The 26,346-nt window shown below is 44.4% G+C and overlaps 1 protein-coding gene across 1 annotated transcript in view; it reads right to left on the minus strand.

The window, feature by feature from the left end:
- T265_11670 (hypothetical protein) overlaps window positions 1-26,346 on the minus strand; it is a gene marked incomplete at both ends in the record, with an annotated part of 105,211 nt that overhangs the window by 22,090 nt on the left and 56,775 nt on the right. Inside the window, 9 exons of the mRNA XM_009178384.1 lie at window positions 635-794; window positions 3,931-4,126; window positions 5,792-6,113; window positions 9,791-10,054; window positions 11,812-11,985; window positions 16,834-17,126; window positions 18,433-18,578; window positions 20,641-20,930; window positions 24,999-25,421. Coding sequence (XP_009176648.1) covers window positions 635-794; window positions 3,931-4,126; window positions 5,792-6,113; window positions 9,791-10,054; window positions 11,812-11,985; window positions 16,834-17,126; window positions 18,433-18,578; window positions 20,641-20,930; window positions 24,999-25,421 — 2,268 coding nt within the window. The remainder of the gene's footprint in view (window positions 1-634; window positions 795-3,930; window positions 4,127-5,791; window positions 6,114-9,790; window positions 10,055-11,811; window positions 11,986-16,833; window positions 17,127-18,432; window positions 18,579-20,640; window positions 20,931-24,998; window positions 25,422-26,346) is intronic.

Raw genomic sequence — 26,346 nt, forward strand, 5'->3', positions numbered from 1 at the left:
TGTTGCGGAATTCGTGGGGCCACTTTGTAACATTTGCTTGGATTTACCCGGCGAATGAGTGGAGGCAACTAATCTCTAAGAAAACTCGTTCGGGAGAAGATCTGTGTCCAGTTTTTGTAACTAAGATGCAGATTAGAGTTTTGCTTCCTTGTTCAATGGCCTGTAACAGGTCAGTTGGCATTTCCGAATAGATAACTCCGCAGCGAAGGCCTTCTTCCTTTCACGCGTAGTGGTTGCTGCGTACCACTACGCGCCCTAACAACGCACCGATGATGTCACCTCATTCAGTGATGAAACGTTTGCAACCAAATTTCCAGGCCAGGTTCCCCCTCAGACGTTGTGTCCGCCTCGGTCCACGTGGTTTGTTTGTACGTCGTTTGTACTCAAGATAGAGTGAGGATTTTCAGTTCCTAATACAGACAAGGGATCCTATATTTTACTCATCACAACCAATGAGAAACAGGCTGAACAGCTTATCTCTGTTTTTAACATGCCATCAAAACAACTTATCCACCTGTAGATTTGGACACGATAACAAACTTCGAATTTCGGACGTTTTGATGAATGAAACAACCATAAGCCACAAAAAATATGGAGCGTCGTAGCCGCAAGCTTGAGTGTACATGAAACTCACATAGGGATGATATAAATTGAGTGCTTCTTTGGCTCGTTTCCCGGTTTGTTTGTACCCGAATATAAGGTCAACCCAGTGTGATATCTGACTCGTTGTGTAGTCACTTTCGAGTGCTGCTCGACAGATTAGTGTGAAGAGGCGAGGATTCCCCTTAGACCACCTAGAAGAAATAATGCAGGCGAGAAGCCTTGTTCAGCACTAGAGAGACCGGAATATAAACACCAATAAAAGGACTAACAGAATCATTTAGAAACATCTACTATATACTTTGCAATATTCGCTAGCAAGCTTGATTCAGCAGCACCACGGTAGACAGTAACGTCAGTTTAACCCCCGTGCTTCACAGCACTTTCAGAGTGACTGTTTTTATTATAGCCTAAGCGTATGAACCTCTATCCAAGGTCGTTGGCAAGAAAGGTAATATCAATATATTAAGTGGCTGGAGTTAAATCAACAGAAACTAACATTAACGTAGCGATCACCATACCATTCACTTCTGTCGCCTACCTACCAGTTTAGGTACCGAAAATTATCCCTGACGGTCGGTCATTTATTGATAAGCATGGATTGTGAGAACGGTATCATAGCTTTCTGCACCGGAATGGCGGAACCTGAGGTACCGAATGTTCTAAACCATATTTAGGCGTGTACTGAAACTATCCAGAAACCCAGCACGTGACGAAGACACATCACTGCAACGTGGTCACCATAAACAGTCATCACCATCGTCATCATCATCGTGGACAGTATGACATCAGTGTTCAACGCTGACGCCTCGAGGCCGTACAACCATGATTTATTTAGCATAGTATTGTGAAGATAAGAATAGAAGTGGATGGGGAAGTCTTAGCCTAACACAATCATTCCGAGATGCCTACACACATAAAGCGACTTGAACAGAAGCTGACAGAAAGGACGCCATTGACATCGATCAGCAGCCACATCTTGCAGCGTCTCCAATCAGGCGCAATTGGGGTCACACAGTCCCTATCCTGGAAGGCGAGTAGCACTTTTCGTTTCGTAATCTGTTTCATAACCATCTGCCAGCTCAAGGTTTAATCACTTCTCTGGTTCCATCATTCTGAATTGGGCACGGAAAACACGATAAAGGATGGTTCAGTACACGCAATACGTGGCCTTACCAACGCAGCTTCTGGTACCGGACACATTCTTCAGTAAAAGCTCCCGCTGCACAACCCAAAAATTCCTTTCTAATTACCAGAATACGGATTGCCCGACACAAGACCACAAGGGCTGTGTCCTGAGACAACGACTGTCGAACACCTGAAGACGCCTCAGTTGCGCTGCTCGAACAGGCCAAGTCTCACAGCCATACAACAAAACAACGCGCATTGTAGTCTGATACACAAGTCCCTATAGATTCAGGGATACACCGCTTTGACGTCATAGGTGTACCAAATTACCAAACGCAATCCCGGGTTTTTCGGATTCGTGCATTGACCTAATACGTCGCATTGCAAACAGGACTACTACAACTTCCAAGATGCGTGAAACAGTCCACAACTTCGAGTGACTCCCCTCGGATTTAAGTGGCGTGCTCACTGACTGTGCGCCTGGAAGTATGAGCATACAGACTTCTTAGGTATAAAGCCCATGCCAAAAAGGGGATGACTAGAGGTCACCCGTCAGGTCACGCGTCACAAACACTGAAACCATGTGACAATTCCTGTCCCGCTTGCAACCTTAGCCGGCATGTGCAGTAAAACTTCTCAACCATTTTCGTTCACGCGCCTGCCACTTACGTCACGCGCCAGGAGTATGAACTCCATTCAACACATCAGGCCAAGTTGTATTCATGTTCATGCAAGCATCAAACACGAAGGGACACACCTCTCTTCACACTGCATACAATAAATAGGTATACAACTAGGCTCAACACACACACACACACACGCGCGCACAGGACAGGAAGTCAACAGAGCTCTGCAAGTCTCCACGGCCAACTATAGAACACGTGTAGCAGCTATACTGCAGAGGAGACAAGTCCCGCGTCCGGAACTTCACTCAGGAACTCTCAACAAGTGTCCTCAAAAAGATAAGTGACTTTTTAGCTTATTCAGCTTTCCGTATTGTACCTATTTTTATCAAGTACACCTAGTTATGGTATTCATCACATTCTAGTAAGACAGACATTTGTTAGTGCTCATTACCTTCTGATACTTAACTTGATTGCGTCACAACTAGAGCATTAAAAGACTTTGATCAGTTTAGCAAAAACACTTGTGCCCTCTTTCTTATTAGGAGACAAGAACGATGTCTTTATACTCCAGATTGATAAAGTCATCGTCAGAGGTGAAATTGGGTGTACGAGCCGACCGTGTAGTCTGGTGGACACAGAAAGCCACGGAAATGGAAGAGGCCCAGAAAGCCGGGAATGTCCGAATATTGTTTCCGTAGATCCGCGCGACCGATACCTGGAACGCTCCTGTGAGCAAAACCACCAAGGATCGGGAGGGAGTAAACATCCCGAATAAAGAACACCTCGAACGTTGGGCCGAACAATAGCTATCGTGGCCACTAATTGTCACTCATCTGGATCTGAAATCCTCAGTCAGCGTGCACTTTAGATAAGAAGAGTGCCCCAGACAACTGGGGCGAGTCGGTGATAGTGTCCATTTTCAAAAAAGGGTTTCGTAATGAGTGCAATAACCACGGGATATCAGTAACGGGATTGTTGCTGTCAATTGTGCTTTATTACGTTATGGTAGCCTGTGAACCACTGATTCGAGGGTAGCAAGCGGGATTCCGGCCTAATAAGTAATGCGTTGACCAAATCTTCACACTCCATCAGGTGCTAGAACAAAGCCATGAATGTACCACACACTCCACAATTGTTTTGCCCTTTTTGGGCTCATCAGCCGGGCCTAGTCAATGAATTTCGCACCTGAACACTCCTTGGAAGTTAAGGTGGTATTAGCAGGAGGATCTACCTCGTTTAAAACATTCTTCGGCTGAATATATTGCACAAAGACCGTCTCGTGATTCAGTTGGCCACATGCACTAATGGGGCGCCGATTAAATCGTGAAACCAAATAGCACAACACAGTAAAATGAACGGATTTTTAGAGTGATTCGCTCGTTATAATCCGTTCCTAAAGCTAATTTGGGTAGGTTGAAGATTTGTTGAAGAAAGTTCATTTTTTTAGAAGGGTCGTGAATTCATTTGTAGATGGGCCGCGGATTGAGAAAAGGCGATTTCAATTCTGAGCCGTTCGTAGTTTACCAACATACGCGCCAGATAGGAGAAATGGGATCAGTAAAGAAACACCACTTACGGAGGAAGCTGTACAGAATCTACTGAGCTCCCATTTTGACGAGAACCCAACGCCAAGCCCGTGTCATTAACAAATAGCTCAGGAACGAAGTAGAATTCCGGCAGTAGTTCCTTCACACAGGTGACGGTTGTGGTAGCCAGGCGCCAGGTGGCCTCAATCGAATGAAACAAACGGTCAGGCACGTCGTAATTGTTGTCTGGAAAGATATCAAACGTCATGCAGAACAGCTTCACTGGAGGAAACAGAAGTGTTGAAAATGACCTCTAGTTTACACATAAGCATACTGCAGCTATGACAAAACAGGGTCACCTTGAAAAAAACTAGTGATCAGGATTATACAGAGGGGGGTGCACCAGTTAATAACAATACGGCTAAGCGTATTTTAGCAAGCAGTGATATGAATCCAATACATGTATATCTGAAGATAAAACCTGGCGTGGTTTTCCCCTCTAGAGAGACTATCTGAAGTGGCCGGCTGTCAGCATATTTGGAAGGAGCTCCGATGGATCGATAAAAGCAATCTTTTCGGAGGAGTGGTCATGAAAGCCCATATTCTTTGAGCATACTGACTAATTGTACCTACAACTCTGCTCCCTTTTGACGGAAGTTTTTGTAGTCAGAGTGGAATTAGTTTTACAAAACTGCACAGAATAAAAGTACGGATTATTTGTAGCATTTCCATTTCGGGAGAAACCCAACAACCAGGTCCATAACAAGCGGCACACGTGTGGAACACGTACAACGGTCAACTTACTATATATATATATATATATNATATATATATATATATAAACGAGAGATTTCCCGTGAAAACCAAGTTTACATGTAAATGAGTGTATCTGAGTACTTAATCTAGTTCAGTCAACGAGAGTGGGGAAGAATTACTGGGGTAGGGTTTGGGGAACAACCACACAGTCAGAAGCAGGCCAGGCTAGTTCTAGGGCTACATGTGCCACTCCCAAGTAGAGTAGTAAGTTAACAATCGAAGAGCTACTACCTCATTTGGGTCAAAATAAAATTCTGACTGCCTATGAGTGTCTTCCATGCTCTCAGTAGATTGATTGAGACGCGATGGAAGCGGTGACTGAGTGATTCGTTGCGAGGGAGTGTGCTACCACAGCACTCTTTACAACTTTGGTGAGAGCTATTCAAACCGAAATACCGCCTTCCGCAAAAGAGAACATGGAAAGACATGCTCCACTTGCATGACGATGAAACTGTGTGTTGGACTCCCTCACGACGTGCATGACCCATGAATGTTGCGTCAAGTGAAACAACCGCTCTAATTATGCTCCAACAGTTTGCTGGCACCGCTCCTCCACTCACCGTCAAGTCAGGCGCTGGGATTGAGAACTAAAGCAGCATCCTATTTCGTCCATTGAGTGGAGTCATCTGAACGGCAACCGAAGTTATACGGACTGTAGTTGAAATTATTCTAACCGTAACTGTGGTTGAATAGATAGCTGCTTCACTCATACAGCCACAGAGTTTATCGTTTTTTCGGATGTGCCATTTTAGGCACAGACTGATTCGCAGCATGCAACAACAAATCTAAGCCGTTGTGGCTACATAGTCACATAATGGTAAAATGGATCGTGTCCCAGCAGTAACAAATAAATGGCTGGATAAGGCCTGGATTGGTGTTTAAACGAGAGTACGTCACCTCCGTATTATTCAATCACGTTGGCGCGACAATTTCGAAGGTACTTTCTAAGGTATCTTATTTATCTCGCAGAATAACCAATGTTCATCACTATATCTTGAACATCACCCAGGTGTTTAGCACTTAGCAGTGGAAACATTACACGATTGGAATTCCAAAGTGCCCAATCGCTGAAAGAAGTTTGGACATAGCGCATACCTTGGAAGCGAAGATGGCGATACGTGTAGGGCAGTAATCGAACCATGAAACTGAGAACGATCGCCTCGTTCGAACAGTGTGAGGGATAATGGTACGGAGGATAGATAAGACCGGCGAATTTCGGCGAAAGGCGTGTTCCTCTGATCGACAGCTTCTCCACTGAACCACTGAATTCAGACAGTAGGGTTTCAGCAAATTGTTCCGCATCGTCATAGTGCTTTGATACTGCTGCAGCGCGCTCGTCCAACTGAACAGCTATTGGCCGATCAAACTTCCGATAGGTATTAGGATGTCCCAGGTCCAAAACCGCACTTTCGTAGTCCTGAGTAGTAGCGATGGAAAGCCGGAGATATTTTGTGAGAATACCAAATATGCAGGTCTGAGGGTGGCAAAACGAATCTCTAACTCGTGAAGTTGTGTATCGTACAAGAAGAATATCACAAAATGACCGCTAGGACCTTTTCCACAAACCGTTTTTATTAAGGGAATGTTACCCAAGGGAACGTCCTTGATGAGAGATTCTTTCAAGCCTCCCACTAATCCCCTTCCACAAGTAGGTACGCAAATGAGTCAGTAGGAAAAATCGGGATACGTCAACGGTAAAGTCGAGTCTAAAATGGTTTGTCCATTCCTTCAATGAACTTCTAAAACAAACTTATAAGAATAAATAGGGAGAATATTCCTCGTCCTGTAGTATAGAGTAACAGAGGCAAGCTTACTTATCAGCCAGCTCATCAACCGCACTCTAAGTGAAGCTTAATATTTCGGCAACAGGCCGACAACTTTCTCTGTAGACAGTAAAATTAGGAGTCATTCGAGGTAAGTTATTTTGGGAGAAATAGTCAGGTGTGCATAAAAAGGGCTCATCCTGGCAGTCCATTTGGCAATCGGATTGAGAGCACGAACCCAGAAAATAAATACACGTTTGGATCTTGCGACGGTTGCTGCCAATGGGCCGTAGGAAATCTGGGCCTTATTGGAGAAGAAAGTACGCTAAATAAGAAATTCGTGTACAAACATGGAGAGAACTCAAGGTATGTAAGAATCTGTGGTCACACCAAGTCACTCTAAATGAAATCATTCTATCTGGGGAAGAAAGCCATTGAACGAAAACAGTTTATCTGAGATTGACTTTCTTGAGGGGGACAGACATAGCGGGCAAGGAATTCGGCATACATCGGACAATAGTACCACTAAACACTAAAGCTATAAACGCTAAATTGTGCCGTGCTTATAAGACTCCAATATAAATAACCAGCTACATTGATTGTCTACGAAACAACCTCCATCATAAGAAACAGATAGCCCTCAGAATGATCACCACCCAAACCTTTGCCTAAAATAAAATTACAAAGCCAACCTCTGAGTTGACTGTAAACCTTACTACTTTCTATCTGATTCAATCGGGCCGCAACAACGCTACTGTAACTTTACTAGATAGTGGCCCTCATTTGCCTTGCATTACAGTAAGATGTCTGCATACGGTGCTACCAAGGCACGTTGGTTCGCCCAGAGACGTATGTATTCGATATGTTTCCGATATCCCTTTCAAATGTCATCGTATGAATGTAAGGCTGCTAATGTACAGTGAAACTGGCGCCGTCCAAAGCACAAGGCAACCGCCCTCATCACAACCTTCCTACCGGGTTCGCGCAGCCCGCGTTCATAAAAAATCGACAGGCATCATGATTTTCTCATCTGCAAAGTAACTCGGTGTTGACAGAAGGTTCAGCGGAAAGCCAGCTGAGTAACCCGTCATTGATGATCCTCAGCTGGTTCATTTGTTCAAGGATGTCTGACCCAAATGTTTGTGTACATTCCGAGTGTAGTATGGCGGACCGCAGTGTGACTGGAACCAAATACCATAGACTGGATTGATCCCATCCACAGGTGGGACCGTTTGGTGTTGCGGTACTTGTTTTTATTATAAGGCTACAACGAATGAAAATAACCACTTAACGACAGCATTTACTATTGATGTTACCTGAAGACAAGAACGGATCGATGATTTTTGTGCCAAGAGTACCAGCCCAAGCAGTCAGTTTAACCCTTTGTTGAACATGACAAAGCTTGTGGCAACATGAGCTGTATGTGACTCATTGATCTGTCGTTTCCCCGCATCACGCCACTGCAGTAGTTGAATCTGCGGTCTACTAAACCTTCATATTCGGTGCGCCTAAATTATCTTCCACATGGCATGCTTCGGGGTATTAATTCACTGAGCTCCGCAAAATTAACACTCAATTCTTGAAGAAATTCATACTAAGAAAAATCAGTGGTGGAAATATGTAGCCTGTCTGTCTTCGCGTCGTCTACACCGTCAGTGAGTTAGCGTTTCTCCAAAAACTTCCAAAAGTGCCTGCCCGTTAGGGATCGTAAACTGAGTAGTATTCTGGAGCAGCAAACAGGCGTTTTCGAGGTCTAACGATTTGTGCGCGCAACTATCTGTTGGTTTCGTTTACGTGTATAGCTTCATGGTCCACGCATCCTATCTCAGACTCAGCCGGTTTGATTGAGCAGAGTGGGTCACGAGAGGCATCTCAACGGAAAACCTTAGGAGCCAATTTCCATATAAAAGGTGAAAGTCGTACACTACAGAATCAAGACATAAACCAGTCCACATGTCCGGACGGTTGGGGAACAGCCTGGTTACTCCGTGTGGTTTTCAGTGAATCCCAAGAGTAACAGAATACTGAGCTTTTACAGCCTTTCAAATATACAGAAGGAAGGAATTCCAATACGACTAGCTGCGGACTATACTACCAGTCTAAATTACAAGTACAAGAAACTTTTAAATCGAATAAATATGCTACACAGAGAACTTGGTAAGCAAAATCAGAGATTTTTGAATTTTGGTAACAAACTGTTACAACCGCTGCGTTGATCGTGTTATCACCCTGAATATATTGAATAATGAATGTCATCTTTTCGCAGTTTACTAACGCGAAACAATGGGTAGATTTACCGAATTATGGCGAAATGAACGTATTTTCAGGCGAAACATCGAGCACCATTGCCGTGCTTCCTACCGATATTTGCCAAGTGTCGTCTTGTTAACTAGGCTACCATAACCACGGCATATGCATGGTCATATGTACAGTTCAGCACCAAGGAATGTTTCAGTGACAGTACTAAGTTGTGAGTTTTTTTAGCACAGTTACGCAATTTTTCATGCATTCTCGTTTCAAGTTTACTATAGACAGTGGACAGATCAAAGAATTCTCTCGCATTACGAAAAAGGATTGTCCTGTTATATTTCCGGCTTTTTGCATGCTGAAGCAACTTGAAAATAACGCGCACAAAGGATCTTCCAATTTGAAATGTTTTATGACCCTGAAAATCCGCTCAGTTAAACAAACCGTTATCAAAAAAAGAAATACTGAGACACACAGTCAGACCAAACCTGACAACAGTAAAAGCCTTGACATTGAAAACATTTCAGAGAAATCATTTTCAGTTCACCCCTGTTGATCGGCCACCATGTTATGGTGAGCAACAATAGCTTTGCTCTTGAACGATAGATTTTAAGTTCAAACTTTGGGCGAACAATCGTCTCATCTTCCTGTTTAGCTGCACACCCAGTTGAAACTTGCATTTATGAGTCAGCATCGGTATCACTTCTGTCACTGAGCCAGGCAGCTCGTGCCGTCGTCCGGAGAAAAGCCGCCCTCTGATTTATTACAACCTTATGCGGTTTGCCACTCCAGCCTCCTGGGTAGATCCACTGATTTCTCGTCCAAGTAGCCGTGGGAATGGCATAATGAGGGACGGACCAGTGAGGAAGGCTTATTAGAGGTATTTCGGCTTCGTGGTGTTGAGCTTTTTTGCATGAGATACCCTGATATCAGAAGCCACTGTACCTATAATTTCACGCTCGTGATATTGATATCTATAACCATCTACTGTCCTCATGTTGCTTTCCTTCACAAAGCGTCCCTATACACTAGTTATTCATCTCGACCTAATAAATGCGTTCATTCACTCAAAAGCGATACTCACTTGTATAACCCATGGAAATATTGGATACTGCATCAAATCATTGTAGGTTCGGCCAGCTAGATCATTTAATTCCATCAAATAGGCGAAGTTGGATATCTGTCCTTTCAACCAACGGCGTTGAACGGCACGTAAGCGGTGGTGTCCATGATCAACGTTTGACTCGTCCCCAGCTGGGTGTTCCTCGGATGTCGTGGAAAGAAACCGTCTTCGTACTGCCTTCGTCTTCATTTGCTCCCGCAATGCATGAATGAAATGATTACGGTCCTATGAGTACCAAGGGAAAAATTAGCGAGGCAGGCAAAGTTCGTTTCGACGGCGGATAAAGCAAAAGGATGCGCTTCTGATCAATAAGGAAGCATGTAATGGAATTCAAGCGAACACTGGCTCTTTAAACAGGCTGGTGGTGTTGTAACGGGCTCGCCTGTTTGGCATATTTTCGATAAACCGTTTCACGACGTACAAGTACCGAGTGTGCAAGGCTTCATTCATCTCCTATATATATATAAATTGCAACGTTGCAAAAACGAATTCTCGCGCGGTTCGAACAGTTTTCGAAACTAGGTCACAATTAATAAGGAATTCTCAACAACATAGACGCGTTTGAGCTTCCCATTATGTGACATTTGTAAGTTCTCTTTGAACAGTCTTGATACAAAGATCAATAAAAAGCACACTGACTCCGATCGTTACTCAGACTCTCTTTAGAGTCAGTGTATCAAAGGAAGCACTGCTACGAGCTCAGTCACATGCACCGCCCACACTTGTTGGCAAGAACCAATCCGCTTGGTGGGAGTTCTCCATAACAACGAGTAACCGAAGGTCTTTAGCGCCAAGCTCCCTGCAACAAGCCACACAACGCATACCAGTCCGCCCGATCTTCTAATGCAGTCGATTACTTATCGAGGCCATTTAGAGAGCACCACAAAACTATGGAATCCGTCCGGTCTTTCACGAGGACCGTAACACACTTAAGCTGGACTCAAAAACACTTGCAAACAGTCCATGTGCACCGAGGCCAGCACATTTCCCGACTATTTTAGTAGTAATGACAGTGAACAAGTTTCGGTTTAGTAAACACATTCGGTAGGTCAATAGTTAGTCAACCACAGCGTGCTGTCTTGTAGTATACGTACTATCTGAAACTAATACAATCGTTGCAATGAAAGTTGTTTCACACAGGCCTTAGAAACGTCTGCGCAGACAAGCGGATTAACAGCCCGAGTCAAACATCGACGTTTGACGGAGTGAACTCAGTTAACGTTTCGGTGAAATTGGCCTTGTAACGTCTGCCTCAAGTGCACCGATCGGACCACATAAATATCATTCAGAATTTTGGTAGAAAGATTTAGATGGGTTCATCAAGGATCAGATCAGTGGATCTCGTTAAGCGTTCTGTGAGAGTAATTTCATGATTCTTGTGGACTATGTTAACTGGATTAGTTCCCATTCTACGTAGACCTAAATGAACCGATATGCATTGGGTAAAATAATGGGGCCCAACCATCAGGAACAAGTGCACCACCTTATTAGATGTGCAATAATTCCCGGACAAACTCCGATTACTGCATTTCTGGCATCGGTGCCATGTTTCTTACCAATATCCTCACAATTGCATGCTGACCTCAAGCCATGATAGTGTGATTAGTTCTTCTATTCAAATGCAGTTAAGTCTGAGTCTACCGAGCGACTCGCCCACTGGCGTTTTTAGTGTCACCATAACTCTTTGCTCTAACCATTCCGGTTTCGTTGTTCCCGACTACAAAGCGAGAGGCAATGGCGCGGTTCATAGGAACCTAGGAAGCAATAGACTAAACGTGTGGGAATTCCTGGTCTCGAAATACGCAGGGTGTTCAAATCAGTATAGTTATCGAAAATAGCAACACAACAACCCGACCTCGTGGTTGATGGGAGTTGTTGGACGACAGTTTTGTCCGATTGGTGACACCCAATATAGATATCCTCCAATCAAATTTCACTGAACCGGTACAGTTCAAAGACAAAACCTAGTGACCTGTGCTTACTTTATTGGAACGCATAGCGAAGAGTGCGGGTGCGTTAACGCTGGTTCCATCGGGAAAAATTTCAACAGCCAAATTGCGCAGAGCATATCGGCGCTTTTCGATGTGATCAATGGAAGATAATGGCCAGGCTAACCACAAACGAGCCACCGGATTTACACGGAAAAGCGAATCCTCCTGAAAGAATCAAACGAAATCAATCGATGGTAATCGAGTCGGATACAAAGAGCGTTGCGATATAAATCCTAGCCTGGTAGCAGAAGGAATGGGTCTGTGGAATACGCGACTACTGTGCTTGGTTGCACTACTAACCAGAGGTCTATGGTTTTACAGAGCCTGGCACTTAAGGACCAAGTCATTAATGTCGTTGAGTCACTAATCGTGAGCAGACCCCAAAGAAATGTTAGACAGAGTTCAGCCGTCCACCGAAAATGATTTGCTGAATGGAATGCATATAATCTTCAGAAAACAATTTATTAGTATGTTGGTAACCACAAAAAACCTCAAGTGATGAAGAAGCTGCTGCTATCAAACTGGTTCAAGGAAGGGTTCGCCTGTTCCAACTGTTTTACAAACATCGAAATGAGGTGTGGATATCACCTACAAGTGAAAATAACATTCGTCTTTCATTGTAGCTAGCCGCTGAAACGGTACTGAAACCTGCATGAAACATTCACTTGGAAAAGTCATCGTTTTTTTAGTTGAGAACACTTGTGACATTTCCTATGGAGTTGGTTTGGTCGAATGATGCGCAGATTTCTCCCTGCAGTTAATGCGCCCCCAAAACAGAAATGACAACTTTAATTAGGGGTATCAAGCAAGCAAAGGGGCCAAATAGACAGAAAAATCCACTAATATGGCCACTAAATGTGTCTCAATTAAAGAAAAAATATTCCGAAAACACAACATAGTTTCATCGTGTTTCCATTGGGCCGAAATTTCAACTGCTCCTCATAGGCTTTGTTGTGGCATAAGGCTACCTACCATATGAACTGTCACAGGTTTCAGCAGGTTTCATCGTGCAAGCGATTAATCGCGATTCAGCCTCGTCAAAAATTGTGATTACACAAAACTGTGAAAGCGGACAGCGTCAACTATGGAGACTCACTATCGTACCATTCCGCAAGTTTTTCAAACAAACTTTTAAGTGAGCTCCAGCAGTCAGAACATCCACGAGAGAATCTACTTCAGTTAACCCCGAGAAAATCAGTGTGTTCCGTTTACAGTTGAAGTACAAGCCATCAAGCTAATTCGGGAAAAAGTTGAAACGTCCTTCATCTGCCCTATTGATTTCGCGCTCGGTGGTATTATCATACCCAGCCTTGTGAAAGTAGCCAGAAGTTTTTATCTTGTAACATGCGTTAAAGCTCCCGATATTGTAAAAGTGTGTAGTGAAGGACTGCATTGATTTGCTCGCAATGCTTGCAATTACAAACACATTTAGGAAGAGTAAGGTACCTAGGCATCATTTGGAACAAGATGGGTAGCGTTATTCCAACAGCTTACAACGGGACAGCAGATAGTATGTATTTACAGCTGGGTAAAGAGAGGGGAGAGAGATTGAAGGCATTTATTGGTAAATTGCATTTATTGGTGAATTGAACGACTGGAACTTTCAATGTGACAGACAGTCATAGGAGAAGAAATGAAGACACGGTACAAACAAGAAATAGGAAGTACTAAACATCACTTGTTTCGATAACTTATGTGAGACTAGGAAGCATAAGTCTTAGTCACGCGAGTCACAACCAAAAACTCGCAGTTCCGCATACACTGTTTTTTTTATTATGAACGAAATTAGTGCTAACGAGAAGAGACGATGTGTTTGCATAGACTGGCTTCACTTACGGGGACTTCATTCTAACTCACTAAGCGTACTCATCATGTGAATAGTTTATGTGTATTCACTTTTCCAAAGTCTGCCTGCCACACCAACTGCACCAGTTATTTTTCGTTACTTTGCCCGCATGATGCACGCCTGTCACTTGTTCATACGCGCGCCTCTCATCCTAATCTGTCTTCGTTCTCTCCGTAAGGTAGCAAAACTCTAGTCAGCCAGGTCATTACACATCACAGCAGCTACATGAAACTGGCGAACCATTGTAGAATTAGTACGAAGGCAGTAGATTTTTCAGATACCACATCAACTAATGCAACAGACAAATTAGCTGATGTTGGATAATTCACAGGAAGACAGGGTTGACGGAAACCTAGAGACTACGCCTTCCTGATACATCCCAAGAAGCTTAAGCCGATCGTGGACTGTCGAAGAGTTTTTACCAGCCTTATGAGTAATGTGTTCAGTCAAGATACTCTACTGTAATATCTCGAATATTGTATCAGTTGAAACGTAAGGCGACCTTGTGTAACACATCCAGTTAAATAATATCATAAACGAGATTCATCTGGGATTCATTAACACGCTTGAGCGGTGTAGTCGTGAAAACTAAGCAGAGCCTCGACCGGGCTGTGGATGGATTGGCCACATCTCTGCCTTAAAACAATTTCGCGGAACTCGCCACACCTCCCACACATCCGGTGCGGATGATCATCTATTTATAAGACACATTTTACTCTTTCAAATTACTACTACGAGACTGGGTGAGTGGACCATCTCAAAGCTGGTCACGGCATCAGAACCGGTAGAGAAATCGGGCAGGTTTGCCTATCTGGGCAGTTGTATCACGTCAGGTGCCATCAGTGATGACGGAGACAGTGCTAAAATAGCTGAAGATCATTCTGCATTTCTTCAGCCTAAGCCTGAGGGTTCATATGACACTAGCCTGTCAGTGAAGGCGGGATCCACGGCGAGACAATGCGTCCACGTCGGTGAAGCCTGGTAACAGAAGATTGTTTGACCTTACCACCGGCGCGTCATGGGGCACTTTGCAGTGCGACCTCCTATTCAAAAGACTGATCCGGCAGCATCAACTACGGTGACCCGGTCATGTGCTCCAAATGCTAGAGGTTATCAACCGCCTCACCGTGCTCTGTTCGCTGAGACCAGTTCTGAACGGAAGATCACAAGATGAACGACGCAAGAAAAGTATCGTCATCATCGACATCATATCATCAGTATTCAGCGCCGATGCCTCACTGACGTAAAACCAAAATTTATTTGAAAGTCTTATTGTAAAGAAAAGGATAAAATTGAATTGGGAAGGGAATTGGTGCTATAATCAGTCTAAGGCGCTTACATCTCCAAAGGTTCATTCAGACAGTCTGGAGTAAAACCGATCGGAACACCAGCGACATCGACCAGCAGCCATATCTTACGGTGTCTCCAACAAGAGACAGTGGAGATCACGCTGATCTCATCCTGGAAGGGACCGACAGTAGCCCGACTTTCATAACCCATGAAAGCACGGGAAACAACTCTCTCCTCGGCATACACAACAAATAGCCTAACCAACGCAGCTTTTGCTACTGGATACATCCTTTCTAATTGTCTCATTACGGATTTGTCGACACCAATCCTCCCGAGCTACGGCTATGAGATAACGGTTGTCGAACAACTCAAGACGTCTCAGTTCCGCTGCCTGTGCTGTAGCCTGATACACAAATCCCTTTAGATTCAGAGATGTGCCACTTTGACTCAAATGAGCAAACGCGATCCGGGCTTTTTGGATTCGTGTATTGACTTCATCTGTCGTACTACTACAACTTCCAAGATGCGTAAAACACTCCACAACTTCGAGTGACTCTCCTTGGATTTAACTGGCGTGTTCACTGACTGCATGCACGGATATATAAACAAATACATTTTCTAGGTGTAAAGCTTATGCCGATGAACTGACTTTGGTCAATTCATCCAAAAACATCTACACCCTCTTTCTCTATTAGAAGGCGAGAATGATGTCATCCGCGTATTCCAGATCAACCAGGATATTTGAGCACCGGGGTTTTGAAGACCTTCCAACGTTCGTCTCATTATCTAGTCGATCACGAACTTAAATAAGAATGGAGAGAGTGAGCTCCTTACTTATCACGGCTGTTAAAACAACAGAAAAACATGACAAAAGACGTTGGCTGAACTGTTGCCTGTGAGATTGGAATATCAATGGCACGTACTCATAGAAATGACGACGTCACGGAAACAGTGGCGGTGCTGTACCATTCTCATCATTCTTATCACCAGCCTGCTATTCTGTTCACTCTTAGTTCTTAAACGCTTTTTGTACCCTGTCTATCTTACACTACCCGATGCCTTAAGCTGCAGTGGCACGAACCACCGTACACAGGCACACGGGTCCCGGTTTTGAAACTTAAATGAAGTGAAACACCGCCTCCAACTCGAGGCTCCCACTGTCTTCTCGTTATTCTCGGTGAACGAAGCTGTCAAACCTAGAACCATTGAATTACAGTACACAGTTGAAGGCTGAAAAGTTGAACAACTGGTAGAGTATGGTTTCTGTGTTCGTCCCCAGTTATGCTTTCCCGTAGACCAGCAAGGAGGAAGTCTTATCAGTCAAAGGTGGTATATATGCAGAAGAGCTGCGATTTTACTTGGGTCCGGTGGCGACCTGCATTGTCTGTCACGGGTCCGAGGTACGTGATACTGGGAAGCATAAATGGGGACGAACACAGAAACCATACTCTGCGATTGTATAAATGACTACAACACTTTCAATCTTTCGCTCACAACGATGATATCACTGGGGTAAGCCACTGTAATCTTGACAACGCATCCATCAACTGCTGAAATATGTGTGACCTAAACTTCACCCCAAACGGTAGTCCGCTGAGTGTATCACTCGGATGATAACACTTTCCCTCTCCGGTCCGGACTGGCGCATGACTTGTTATAGTGACAACCTACAAGGTGACATGAAACTACATGACAAAAGCAGTAATAAATCCGAGAACAGAACACAACGGATAAGTAGCATGTGTAGGCAATCAAGAAGCACGAGACGATAAACCAATTGTGTCAGCTATCTAAACGTGCACACCTAAGGCTGAACTGGTTAAACATAAAACGTGACGCTGGCAGTACCAATAAATCAACAATAAGTGGCAAACTACCTCAGCCGTTGCCGTCACAAACTCAGATGAATCGGGCTGGAAACGAAGCCATGAGTCGCCTAAAATCAAATCACCCTCCACCGGTGGAATATGCACAAGGCCAACCAGGCGACATGCCCAAACGCCCAGAGCGTCATGCCGACTAGCCGACGCCAGCTGGACCAATGGCGTCGCGGGAAGAGGTAGAAAGAGCGGTAAGTGCGTCCATTGACAAGCAGCTCCGGTTGGTGGTTTTGGAATGCGGGACGGTAGGCCAATGAGAGAAGCCAAGGGGTGCGGAAGGCGTTGATGTGCTAGGGTGAGGGAAGATGATAGCACGTAGATTCTCTCGTAGTGCTCAGTAAAATTAATGTTTATTGAAATACAATTATTAGCAGATTGTTGGCAAGAGGCTCAACTGAGTCTCCCGCTTGTGATATCCATCGAGTGGATGTGCTGCCACGCGTTTCAGTTATTAAGGTATTCTAGGCATCGAGTTATATTTTCCTGATAAGCTACTTATAAGGTTACTGAACTCTTCTGGGGTCTGTAGTGAGTCTCTTTTTGGCATCAACCTGATATGATAGATATTCGATCGACCAGAGATGATCCACCCAAACATTATTCACGATAGATGCGGCCACTGACGGTCTCGATGTACTTTCACTCAATCTGAATCCGGCATATTGATGTCTATCAAAGTAAATACCTTTCCAGACATGATTCCGCAAAGCATGATGTCTCGAGGATGAGGTCAGGGGAGGAATAAATCCTGAAATGAAAGGACAGCTTTCGGTGGTTACAACATAAACTGTCTCTAAACGAGCTTGCTAGTCTTCGTCGGAGGATTCGGCCGTCACACTGTACATCTAATTGACGCTGCGTCAGTCAAGTTGACCTTCACTTCCGTCGATATACCCTTCAGGGCAGTCCGACTAGCGACTCAAGTTGGCACCAGAGTAGAAGTGCGCTCTACGGCCAGACACGGCATAGCGCAGTGAAGTACCACTAAAAACGTATCGTAAGAAAGTCTAATAAGGACCTTTCATGGAACTCCAGCTTTCAGCCAGCTGTTAGTGCAGAAGATAGCCTCATCTGAGCATCAACATGCAGTAACCGATGAGGCCATTTCGCAGCGTTATGGGGTTGATATTCTTCTGCTCGGTGTCTAGTTGTTGAAACAACTGGTCTCGTCCTTTTTGAGATCCATCAGGTAGGCGCAATCCTCAGGTTTACATCAGCCTTAGTTTACGTAAGTGACGAAATGCAGCAAGGATTCGGCTGAATCTCTTGATCACACTAACTTAATTTGCTACTGAGTGCTAAGTTGATAAACCCCGAGAGAACAACTGGTCATGGATTGTCGATGAGTGCTTTCCGTCACGAAAAAGTCTTGGTTTCGAATTGGAGACCATTATTTACTGGGTCGAACTGAACAGTTTAGAAGTTATGTAGCCTTAGCTTGTGTCGAAACGCTTAGAATGAGTTATTCCACATTTTTTATGGAGAGTCTGGTTCATGACATTTCTTTGAAGGTAAAAACATATATTTATCCCCGCATTACGTAAACTCAGATGACTAAGCTTGAAAGAGCAAGAGGAAACAATAAGCTGGCCTTACCTAAAATATGTTGCTTTTCTGAGTGGACCAATCGATCAGCCAACGGAAGATGCATGTAGAACATTCTCCTGCGTTGGCGCATCGGTCCTTCAAGGGGATCGACACACCGAACACAGGGTGCTGAATCCGGATCGTAGAAAATACCACTGAAAACGAAGTTACAGGAATACTACGATACATGCATTTCCAAAGAGTTCGGAGCCAACTGAACCGACAAATCCATGGAAAATGTAACATGGAAAGGTGCCACAGAAAGAAATCACGAGAGAAAAGTCCAAGGAGACGAAGTTACACAAAAAAGGCCTCAATACTAGATGGGCTCACTTTTGAAGTGTGTAGTGGGATTTAGGATTATTGGCTGAATCAAAATTGTTTGTTGACAATTGAGATAGAAACTTCCTAGAATCGATAGAGTCCCTTTGTACCGCACGGTCTTGGTTTGTCGGTCCACACGACAGAATAAACCCCAAATCAGACAAAACTCGGCACATCTCTAACTAAGCGTGACTGACAAGAATATCACACAACAGCGCTATAGAGCATGTACAGCACCTGACGGTGCACACATGTTAGTGACTTATATGGACTTATACAGTCGACTGAAAGAAGTACCACGGGGTGAACATAGGCACGCAAACAAGTCAAAAGGGGGGGACTGAAGAAACACATTGGAGTGAACCGCTTGGAGTAAATGAACATGTTGATCTGATGGATGTACAACGAATCGGGTGCGGACAAGAATGGGGCACGCGCCGTTTAGTCACAGGATGGTTCTCGCCTCCAATGTGATCCTGTGGAAAATTTTGTGACTGCTATGTAAATTCGTCTGAAGCAGTCTTCCTTGGTCTCCATTAAGGACGGAAGAGAGCCATTGAGTACCTTGGGAGTTTCGAGACACAACTGCTGCCGAACCACAATGTTAGCACAGCAAACTTAAGCAGTTTCGCAACAGTAACCGAAGCAGCTTGAAGGAACTTAAATGAGGCTTTGGACACTTTGATGCACAGTATATCGGCGGCTAGAACAAAAAAACATTGGGACAGTAAACCGCGGCAAAAAAAAAAAAACATTGGGATCTCTGTTTTTTCTCAGCCAACTGGATTACTGGATTTAAATTTAGCACGAAATCTTGAAGGGCTTACGAAAATTTGTTTCAAATCGATTTCGCTCAACCTGATGATGTACGGAAGCTTTGATTATTGTTGCGTATACTGAGGACAATTGAACATGATCGTTTCACGAATTTCGTGCTCCTCAAACTCCATCTTGACCTTAGCTCTGCGGATACCATTCAGTACCTCGGCTGGTGCAACAAGTTTCAAATAGATCCGAAGGAAACTGTCTACACCCCAATGATTTTTTTTGACGAATGACACTTTTTATACCACTATTTCAAGCACAGGTGAAGCAGGTGCAACCGAAGTAGCCACAAAGCTAATAATGGCCCACGGAGCTATTAACTTGACAACAACGCATTCAGGGTATGTAACGGCCGATTACGGGACGAAGTCATTCGGTCGGTCAAGGTGTGCACCGTCACAAAGAGATTGGTGCAGTGCACCTTCCAGGATGGGGTCCATGTGACCCCTACTGCGCTTGGCTGGAGACAGCAAGATATAGCGGTTGATAGGAGTCAGTAACGTTCGTGTTGTCAGTTTCTTTCCAGACTGTCTGATTGAGCGCTTAGATGTGTAGGCAACTCAGAATATTGGCGACAGGCCATCGCCAGGTCTCATCCTTCATTCACTCTTTTCTCTTCCTTTCCTTCTAAGGCCCGAAGCATGATCAAACAAACTTTGTGGTTATACGGGAGTCAGGCATCAGTGTTAACTGAGGTTGCTGTCTCTGATGATGATGATGTTGTTGTTGTTGATGATGATGATGATGATGCACCATGGGTACACCGGTTCTCCTCCAACTTGATAGATTCTGACCTAGCTCTGATTTCGAAACGAATCTGGAAATTGGGTGAAAGGCTACCTACAAAGTGTATCGCCCGTATTTGTCCAGCGAAAGCCCGAAGACGATGAGCCATTGTCACTCAATCGTTACTTTCGGTATTTTCGTCGGCCCACATTACGTAAACACACGCTAACCGGGAACAAATAAAAAATGAGGAATAAGAACCTTCAACCAATGTACTATACAGTTGAAGTTTGGCATCCCGCTAATCCCAAAAGCAAAGTGCAAATTGAATGAGTGATTTACCTGGGATGATCTAGACGATCTGCGAGACGAGCCCACAGCAATGTACTTAATGGTCCCGCAATTCGCAACCGTTCACCAAACGCTTCTTTCCAAGCTCTGTGACCTTCGATGCATCGACGGTGGGCTTGACTGGCGAGGCGAGCGGTTGAAATCCGTCGACTAAATTTTTCAGTTGGAGAAGAAACGGAGTGGCTCTTCAAAATAGTACCTATTGACTCCATTGGGGGACTTAGACCGGAACCGAACGATTGTAAGAGTAAGTTGACGAATGTAGGTAATTGCTCTTTCGACTGAACGAGGAAGGAGACGGGAAACCACCATACTGAATGAGTCGGATGAAAAAGTAATCGAGAAGCCTTACACTTTTCACTCTTCCAGCAGAGTCAAAGCACAGTTTAAAACGCTGCGTATAACACCGGTGATTCTCAGGATTAGACCATTAAAGTGCGATCGCACAGGGACCAGTCGTTTTCAATAAACTGCATACTACTGCAAAAATCATTCAATCAGATGAACCGGACCCTTTGCGTCGCATGAATTTCGTTCGTCTTTAGATGTGTATTCCCAAGGCTCGCCCACTGCGGTTGAAGCTGCCAGCCACATTCGCGACCGCTCAGGCCAATGGGGGTTAGAGAGAAAGCTGTACCCTATTAGATTGTCATACACGCACCAGATCACAGGTGGTAATGCGGTGCGCAGTCCACGCCACCGTTCGCATGTCCAATACACGTGTATATGGGGGCGCGTTTGACAGCATTCCATGAAAACACGGTACGCATGCGTGGAGCTTGATAGTCGCTGCCAATCGAATGGAAGTAAGAAGGTGTGGTATTTCATTGCGAAATAATCTGCTTTACTGCTGTGGAAAGTTCATAAGCAATGTTGAGTGCATCCGCAATTCCTCACAAATTACTGTAACACACAGTGAGCGCTGATGGTTTTACTGTGACTCATGCCACTGTGGCAAATATAATGTCCGACGCTTTACCCCTATCCATTGAAACATGCAGAAACTCAAGTGGTTTGTTTGGGGCCAAAAACAGTTTATGGAGCAATGACCTATACCCTACTTGTGTACGAACAATACTACTAGAGAAATACAATTCCTTCAACTACCCGTTTGCCACCAGCTTCAACTTGAAAAGTATATCCATCGTTTTTGAAGTCATATAACTCTTGTCCGAATTTTACTCCTCCTGACCTGACTAGCTTACGTGGTCGGCTCACACCAGAAACGAGAAGGTACAAAGATTCTGTTCCTATAAGATGCTGTCGTACGCTGGCTTTGATCAGCTTGATCAGCTTTACTTGAGCCACCTCGATCCTTGATATATTTTGATGAAACAAATCCGGTTTGAGGATCAGCGCACACTGAGTGGCATTCATTGTTTCTCTACTTAGCTCCTCCGAATTGGGCCGGTCATAAGACCAACGAAATTTGCTCTGTGGTTGGTACGCAAACCAACGAGAACAATTGAAATGTGGAACCTGAAAACTCACAAATCTCCCATTTGCTTCAGTCTTTTGAACAAAGCTTTTCACGTGTGTATTCGTTGTATTTCTGTCGGAGACGCACTGAATGGGCAGTGGCCAGAAACGGAAGTGTTAAACCACCAAGAAGGACTTTGAGGTCGGCTGCTCAGTAGTTGCACAATGGTCAAGTTTTTAGCGTGATTGATTGACATGTGTGGTCATTTCCGGGTGCACCAAACTCAAATATCAAAAGCTATTGACAAGAGTAAATTGCATTCATGTAATATTTGAAATCTATATAAGGTCGCTCTATCTTTTTACGATTGTTTCAGAACTCTATCAAGGTAGGAAAGTCGAATACTAAGTGTAGATAGCTAAGTCAATGCTTTTATTCCTTCTAATATGATTGGTTAACAGCATTCGATTACAGGGTGCTTCCTTATCTAAGAGTTCCCCCTGTCAAAACCCCCCTGATACGGTCATGCTGTCATGCTTATCTTGCATTTTCGCAGCCAAAAGTAATTTAACCCTGGCGTCTGAAGGGTGTCAGGCACAGCTGTGAATTGAAACAAGAATTTCATGGACCGAGTAGTCTAACTGGAGAGTGCCACGTCGTGTACCACGGCCAAGCTGCGGAGTGCGACACGTTCCGTCAATAAAAAATGGGAGTCACATGATTTGCTTATCGACAGGAGGAATCTGACTAACTGTTGAAGATCCTCCAACTCATTTTGGTCGTGGTTTACATTGATTCCATTTACTATACTAATTTGTCATTGCTTTAGTGGCCACGCATAGTTTCAACGGCTGCTTCTATCAGGACGGTACGAGATGGCTCAAGTGGTTAGGGCGCGAATTTACTAACCGGAAGGTCCGTGGTTCAAATCCGACCTCTGCCTCTGGACTTCCCCCGCCTAGGCTTGAGAAACCTGGATGTATCCCAGCCCTCGTGCTTCCTTCCGGTGGCATGGCAGTAAGGCACCGGAAGGGTGATACAGCTGAGCGATTTTTTCCACCAGGAGTCCATGGAAAGTAGTGAGACCTTTTGGGATAACAAGAGTGATCCAAAGTAGGTAGTTCTGCAAGCACGCAAAATCTGGACAGTAGCTTAAATGATAAGAGAGTTGCCGACGTGTCAGTACGACCTATTTGAACCGCTGCCCATGATTTCACAACTAAGCTATTCACACTGGAGGGCTTAGCGATTTCCAGTACCTCGATCACCGACATCATTCATATGACCTTTTTGAGGTTAACATAAATCCCTTTGTTTTCGAGAAACACACTCATTTGCAAATCAATTTGGTTTTCACGAGAGACTCAACTGAATCTCTCGTTTATGATATTCTAAAACTGAATGAATATTATAAACGGGAGATTCATTTGAGTCTCTCGTGAAAACCAAAATGATCTGTAAATGAGTGTATTTCTCAAAAGCAGTCCAACTTGGGTTCAAGTAGAACATAAGGTTGACGGAAACTCGGTGACTGCGCCTACTTGATGGGTCCCAAGAAGGACGAAACCGGTCATGGGCTGTCGAAGAGTTTTCAACAACCTTTTGAGTAGTTTCCTTCGTAAAAATCATTCCATTTGCTTGATTCCACCACTAGCTTGCATGGTGAAAAGCTTGTCTGTAAATACCACATCAACCACGCCTCAATCCAAAGTGACATGTATTCAGCAGCTGAACTGTTCTTTTAGAAAAGTTTGAGAAACTGATAAAAATATAAAGATTAGGTATGCGGTTCTTTGCTGAAAATCAAAAGGGAAGTGAAGGCAAATTAACATTCTGGAAGATACTTTGACCGCTGTTTGTAGAAAAATCTACTAAACAAATGCAAGTCCGACCTGTATGTGGCCCTAAATTCATCGAAGCACACTATAACGTTATCATCCTTAGCTGTTAATGTGCTAAACTGACCAGTTTTCTGTGAAAATATTAATGCTCTCCAAAAACGGACGAATACTGAAATGCGGACCAAAGAAGCATGTGGGAGCACATCACTGGAACTAGGCAATTTGAGGGAAATTGGATCCATGTGTAATTGTATCAGCTTCCACACCTTCAGATTATGCATTCGATAGAGCATCCAGGCGCAGAATGAACGGCAAGCTTGGGCAGAACCCACATATGTCGGTAGAACGTGTGCGTGACCCGATGCTGTCCCATAGAGCGTACGAATTGACCAAAGTGTTCAGAACGGCCACCCAAAGGAGGCTCACATATATAAACAAGTTTTAGGGAATTGTGCGGCACTTTTGATAAAAGTCGGAGAGATACCTATATGAGTTGCTATTATCCTTTGATCCAATGAATCAAGTGTCTGCGCAGATGTGGCGTAGACCCGTTTGTTCAAATAGCTCCACGGAAAGAAGCCACAGGGAGTTAAGTCAAGCGACCAAACTGGCTAAGCAACAGAGCCTTTTCTACCAACCACAGCAGAGAAGCTACTGAACAGGTGACACGCTGTTTGGTACAACTTTTTGGCGTTAAAACTAGAATTTCATGACCGAGGGAAAGCAGCAATTACTGCAAACACTTATAAATTAATGCTAAAAATTCTCTAGAGCAAGAGAGTACAATAAGTCAGCAACTCTGTAGTCAAGCTCGAGGTGGCTCAATGGTTAAAGCGTAAATTTACCGGAAGGTCCATAGTTAGAACCCACCCTCCGCACCTCGATTGCTCCCGTCTGGGCTTGGTCGACCTGGCAGTATCTCACCCTTCGTGCTTCCTTTGGGTGACATGGCAGCTAGGCACCAGAAGAGTATTACAGCTCAACGATTTTATTAAACGCTGTTGTCAAAGTGGTTACCCTTGTATGATGGTTCTTAGGTGAAAGAGACAGTTCTACGAGTGAAGTACCACGCTAGTAAAAGTACTGACCTTGTTCTTTGCTTGGGGAACGTTGTTAGCTGCCGATACATCCGAGCTGAGTAGCATAGAGGCGGACCACTGAGCGTGTGCCTTAGCTTGCGCTGAGATCAGCAAACCACGATGTTTATCAATCATAGCAGGCGAAGAAGTGAGTTCTGAGGACTGTCCCGTAGTCTGTAGGAAAGGTGAGATATGCACCTGAACGGCAATGAGTGACTGGACTGTGCGTGACAACTGTTCCAATTGTCGTTGGGCAAGTTTGTCAGAGAAGTTCACAGGCTGACAAGAGACAGAAGACGAGTGAGTAGACGATGCAGCAGGTGAGGCTATGGTTGTTTTGTCTGGAAGCGAATGCCAATCAGATTCTGAGGAAACGAACGTGTCCAACCAAGATACAAGCTCCGCTAAGTTGCCCCAAAATACTAGTGAGAACTGTGGACAAAGAAGAAAATATGCCAGGTCAATGAGAGGGAGATAACTTCAGATGTTTTTCTTAGTAAAAAACAAGGATATTTGGAAGTAGTACTACCCTGCGCTTCTGGTCGGAGAGAATGCCCGTGCGAACGGTGGCAGGCGTTCATCGGTAACGCTAGCGATAGCAACTTCATGAAAGAGTATGGAAATAAGAAGAGATGCAGTTGTCTTAAACACAAACTCTGATGATACGGAAAGCAAAGCTGGTTCCTTCTTTGGTAAAAGCGCTTAATGCCGATGACAACAAATGAACGATGTTGTAAAGAAGAAGTTTTTTCCGAAGCAAACAGACCGTTTGCAGTACAAAAGTCGGCACCTTGGTGATGCGCTTGGCAACAGTAATATAACACTCTCATAAAAACGGACAAACACGGTGCGACATTTGGACACGTTCAGCAAGATGGCTCAGTGGTTAGAGCGCGAATTAACTGACTTCCTCTGTCTAGGCTTGGACAACTTGGCAGTATTCCAGCTCTCCTGCTTCCTTCTGGTGGCATGACAATTAAGCACCGAAAGAAGGCCACAGCTGAACGACTGCAGTATTCTGTCTGCCACAAGAAGAGTTGGAGAGGTCAATATTTACAGTTTTCAGTCATAACCCAATAGTCCATAAGTACAGGCTGGTAAAGACTATTCCGCGGAGCAAGGAAACGATGCAACCCGAATCGAGCTGCACAGAGAGGAGGAATTCGTGAAGAAGACCCTGCTGCAGAGCGGTTGTGCAGTAGGGCCAGAAAAGACTATTGAGCAAGGAAACGATGCAACCCGAATCGAGCTGCACAGAGAGGAGGAATTCGTGAAGAAGACCCTGCTGCAGAGCGGTTGGGTTGTAGGGCCAGAACACAAACAACCATGGTTCATTCAGCCAGCAAGGAAGATATAT

This window comes from Opisthorchis viverrini (assembly GCF_000715545.1).
Source record: "Opisthorchis viverrini unplaced genomic scaffold opera_v5_545, whole genome shotgun sequence".
NCBI lineage: Eukaryota > Metazoa > Platyhelminthes > Trematoda > Opisthorchiida > Opisthorchiidae > Opisthorchis > Opisthorchis viverrini.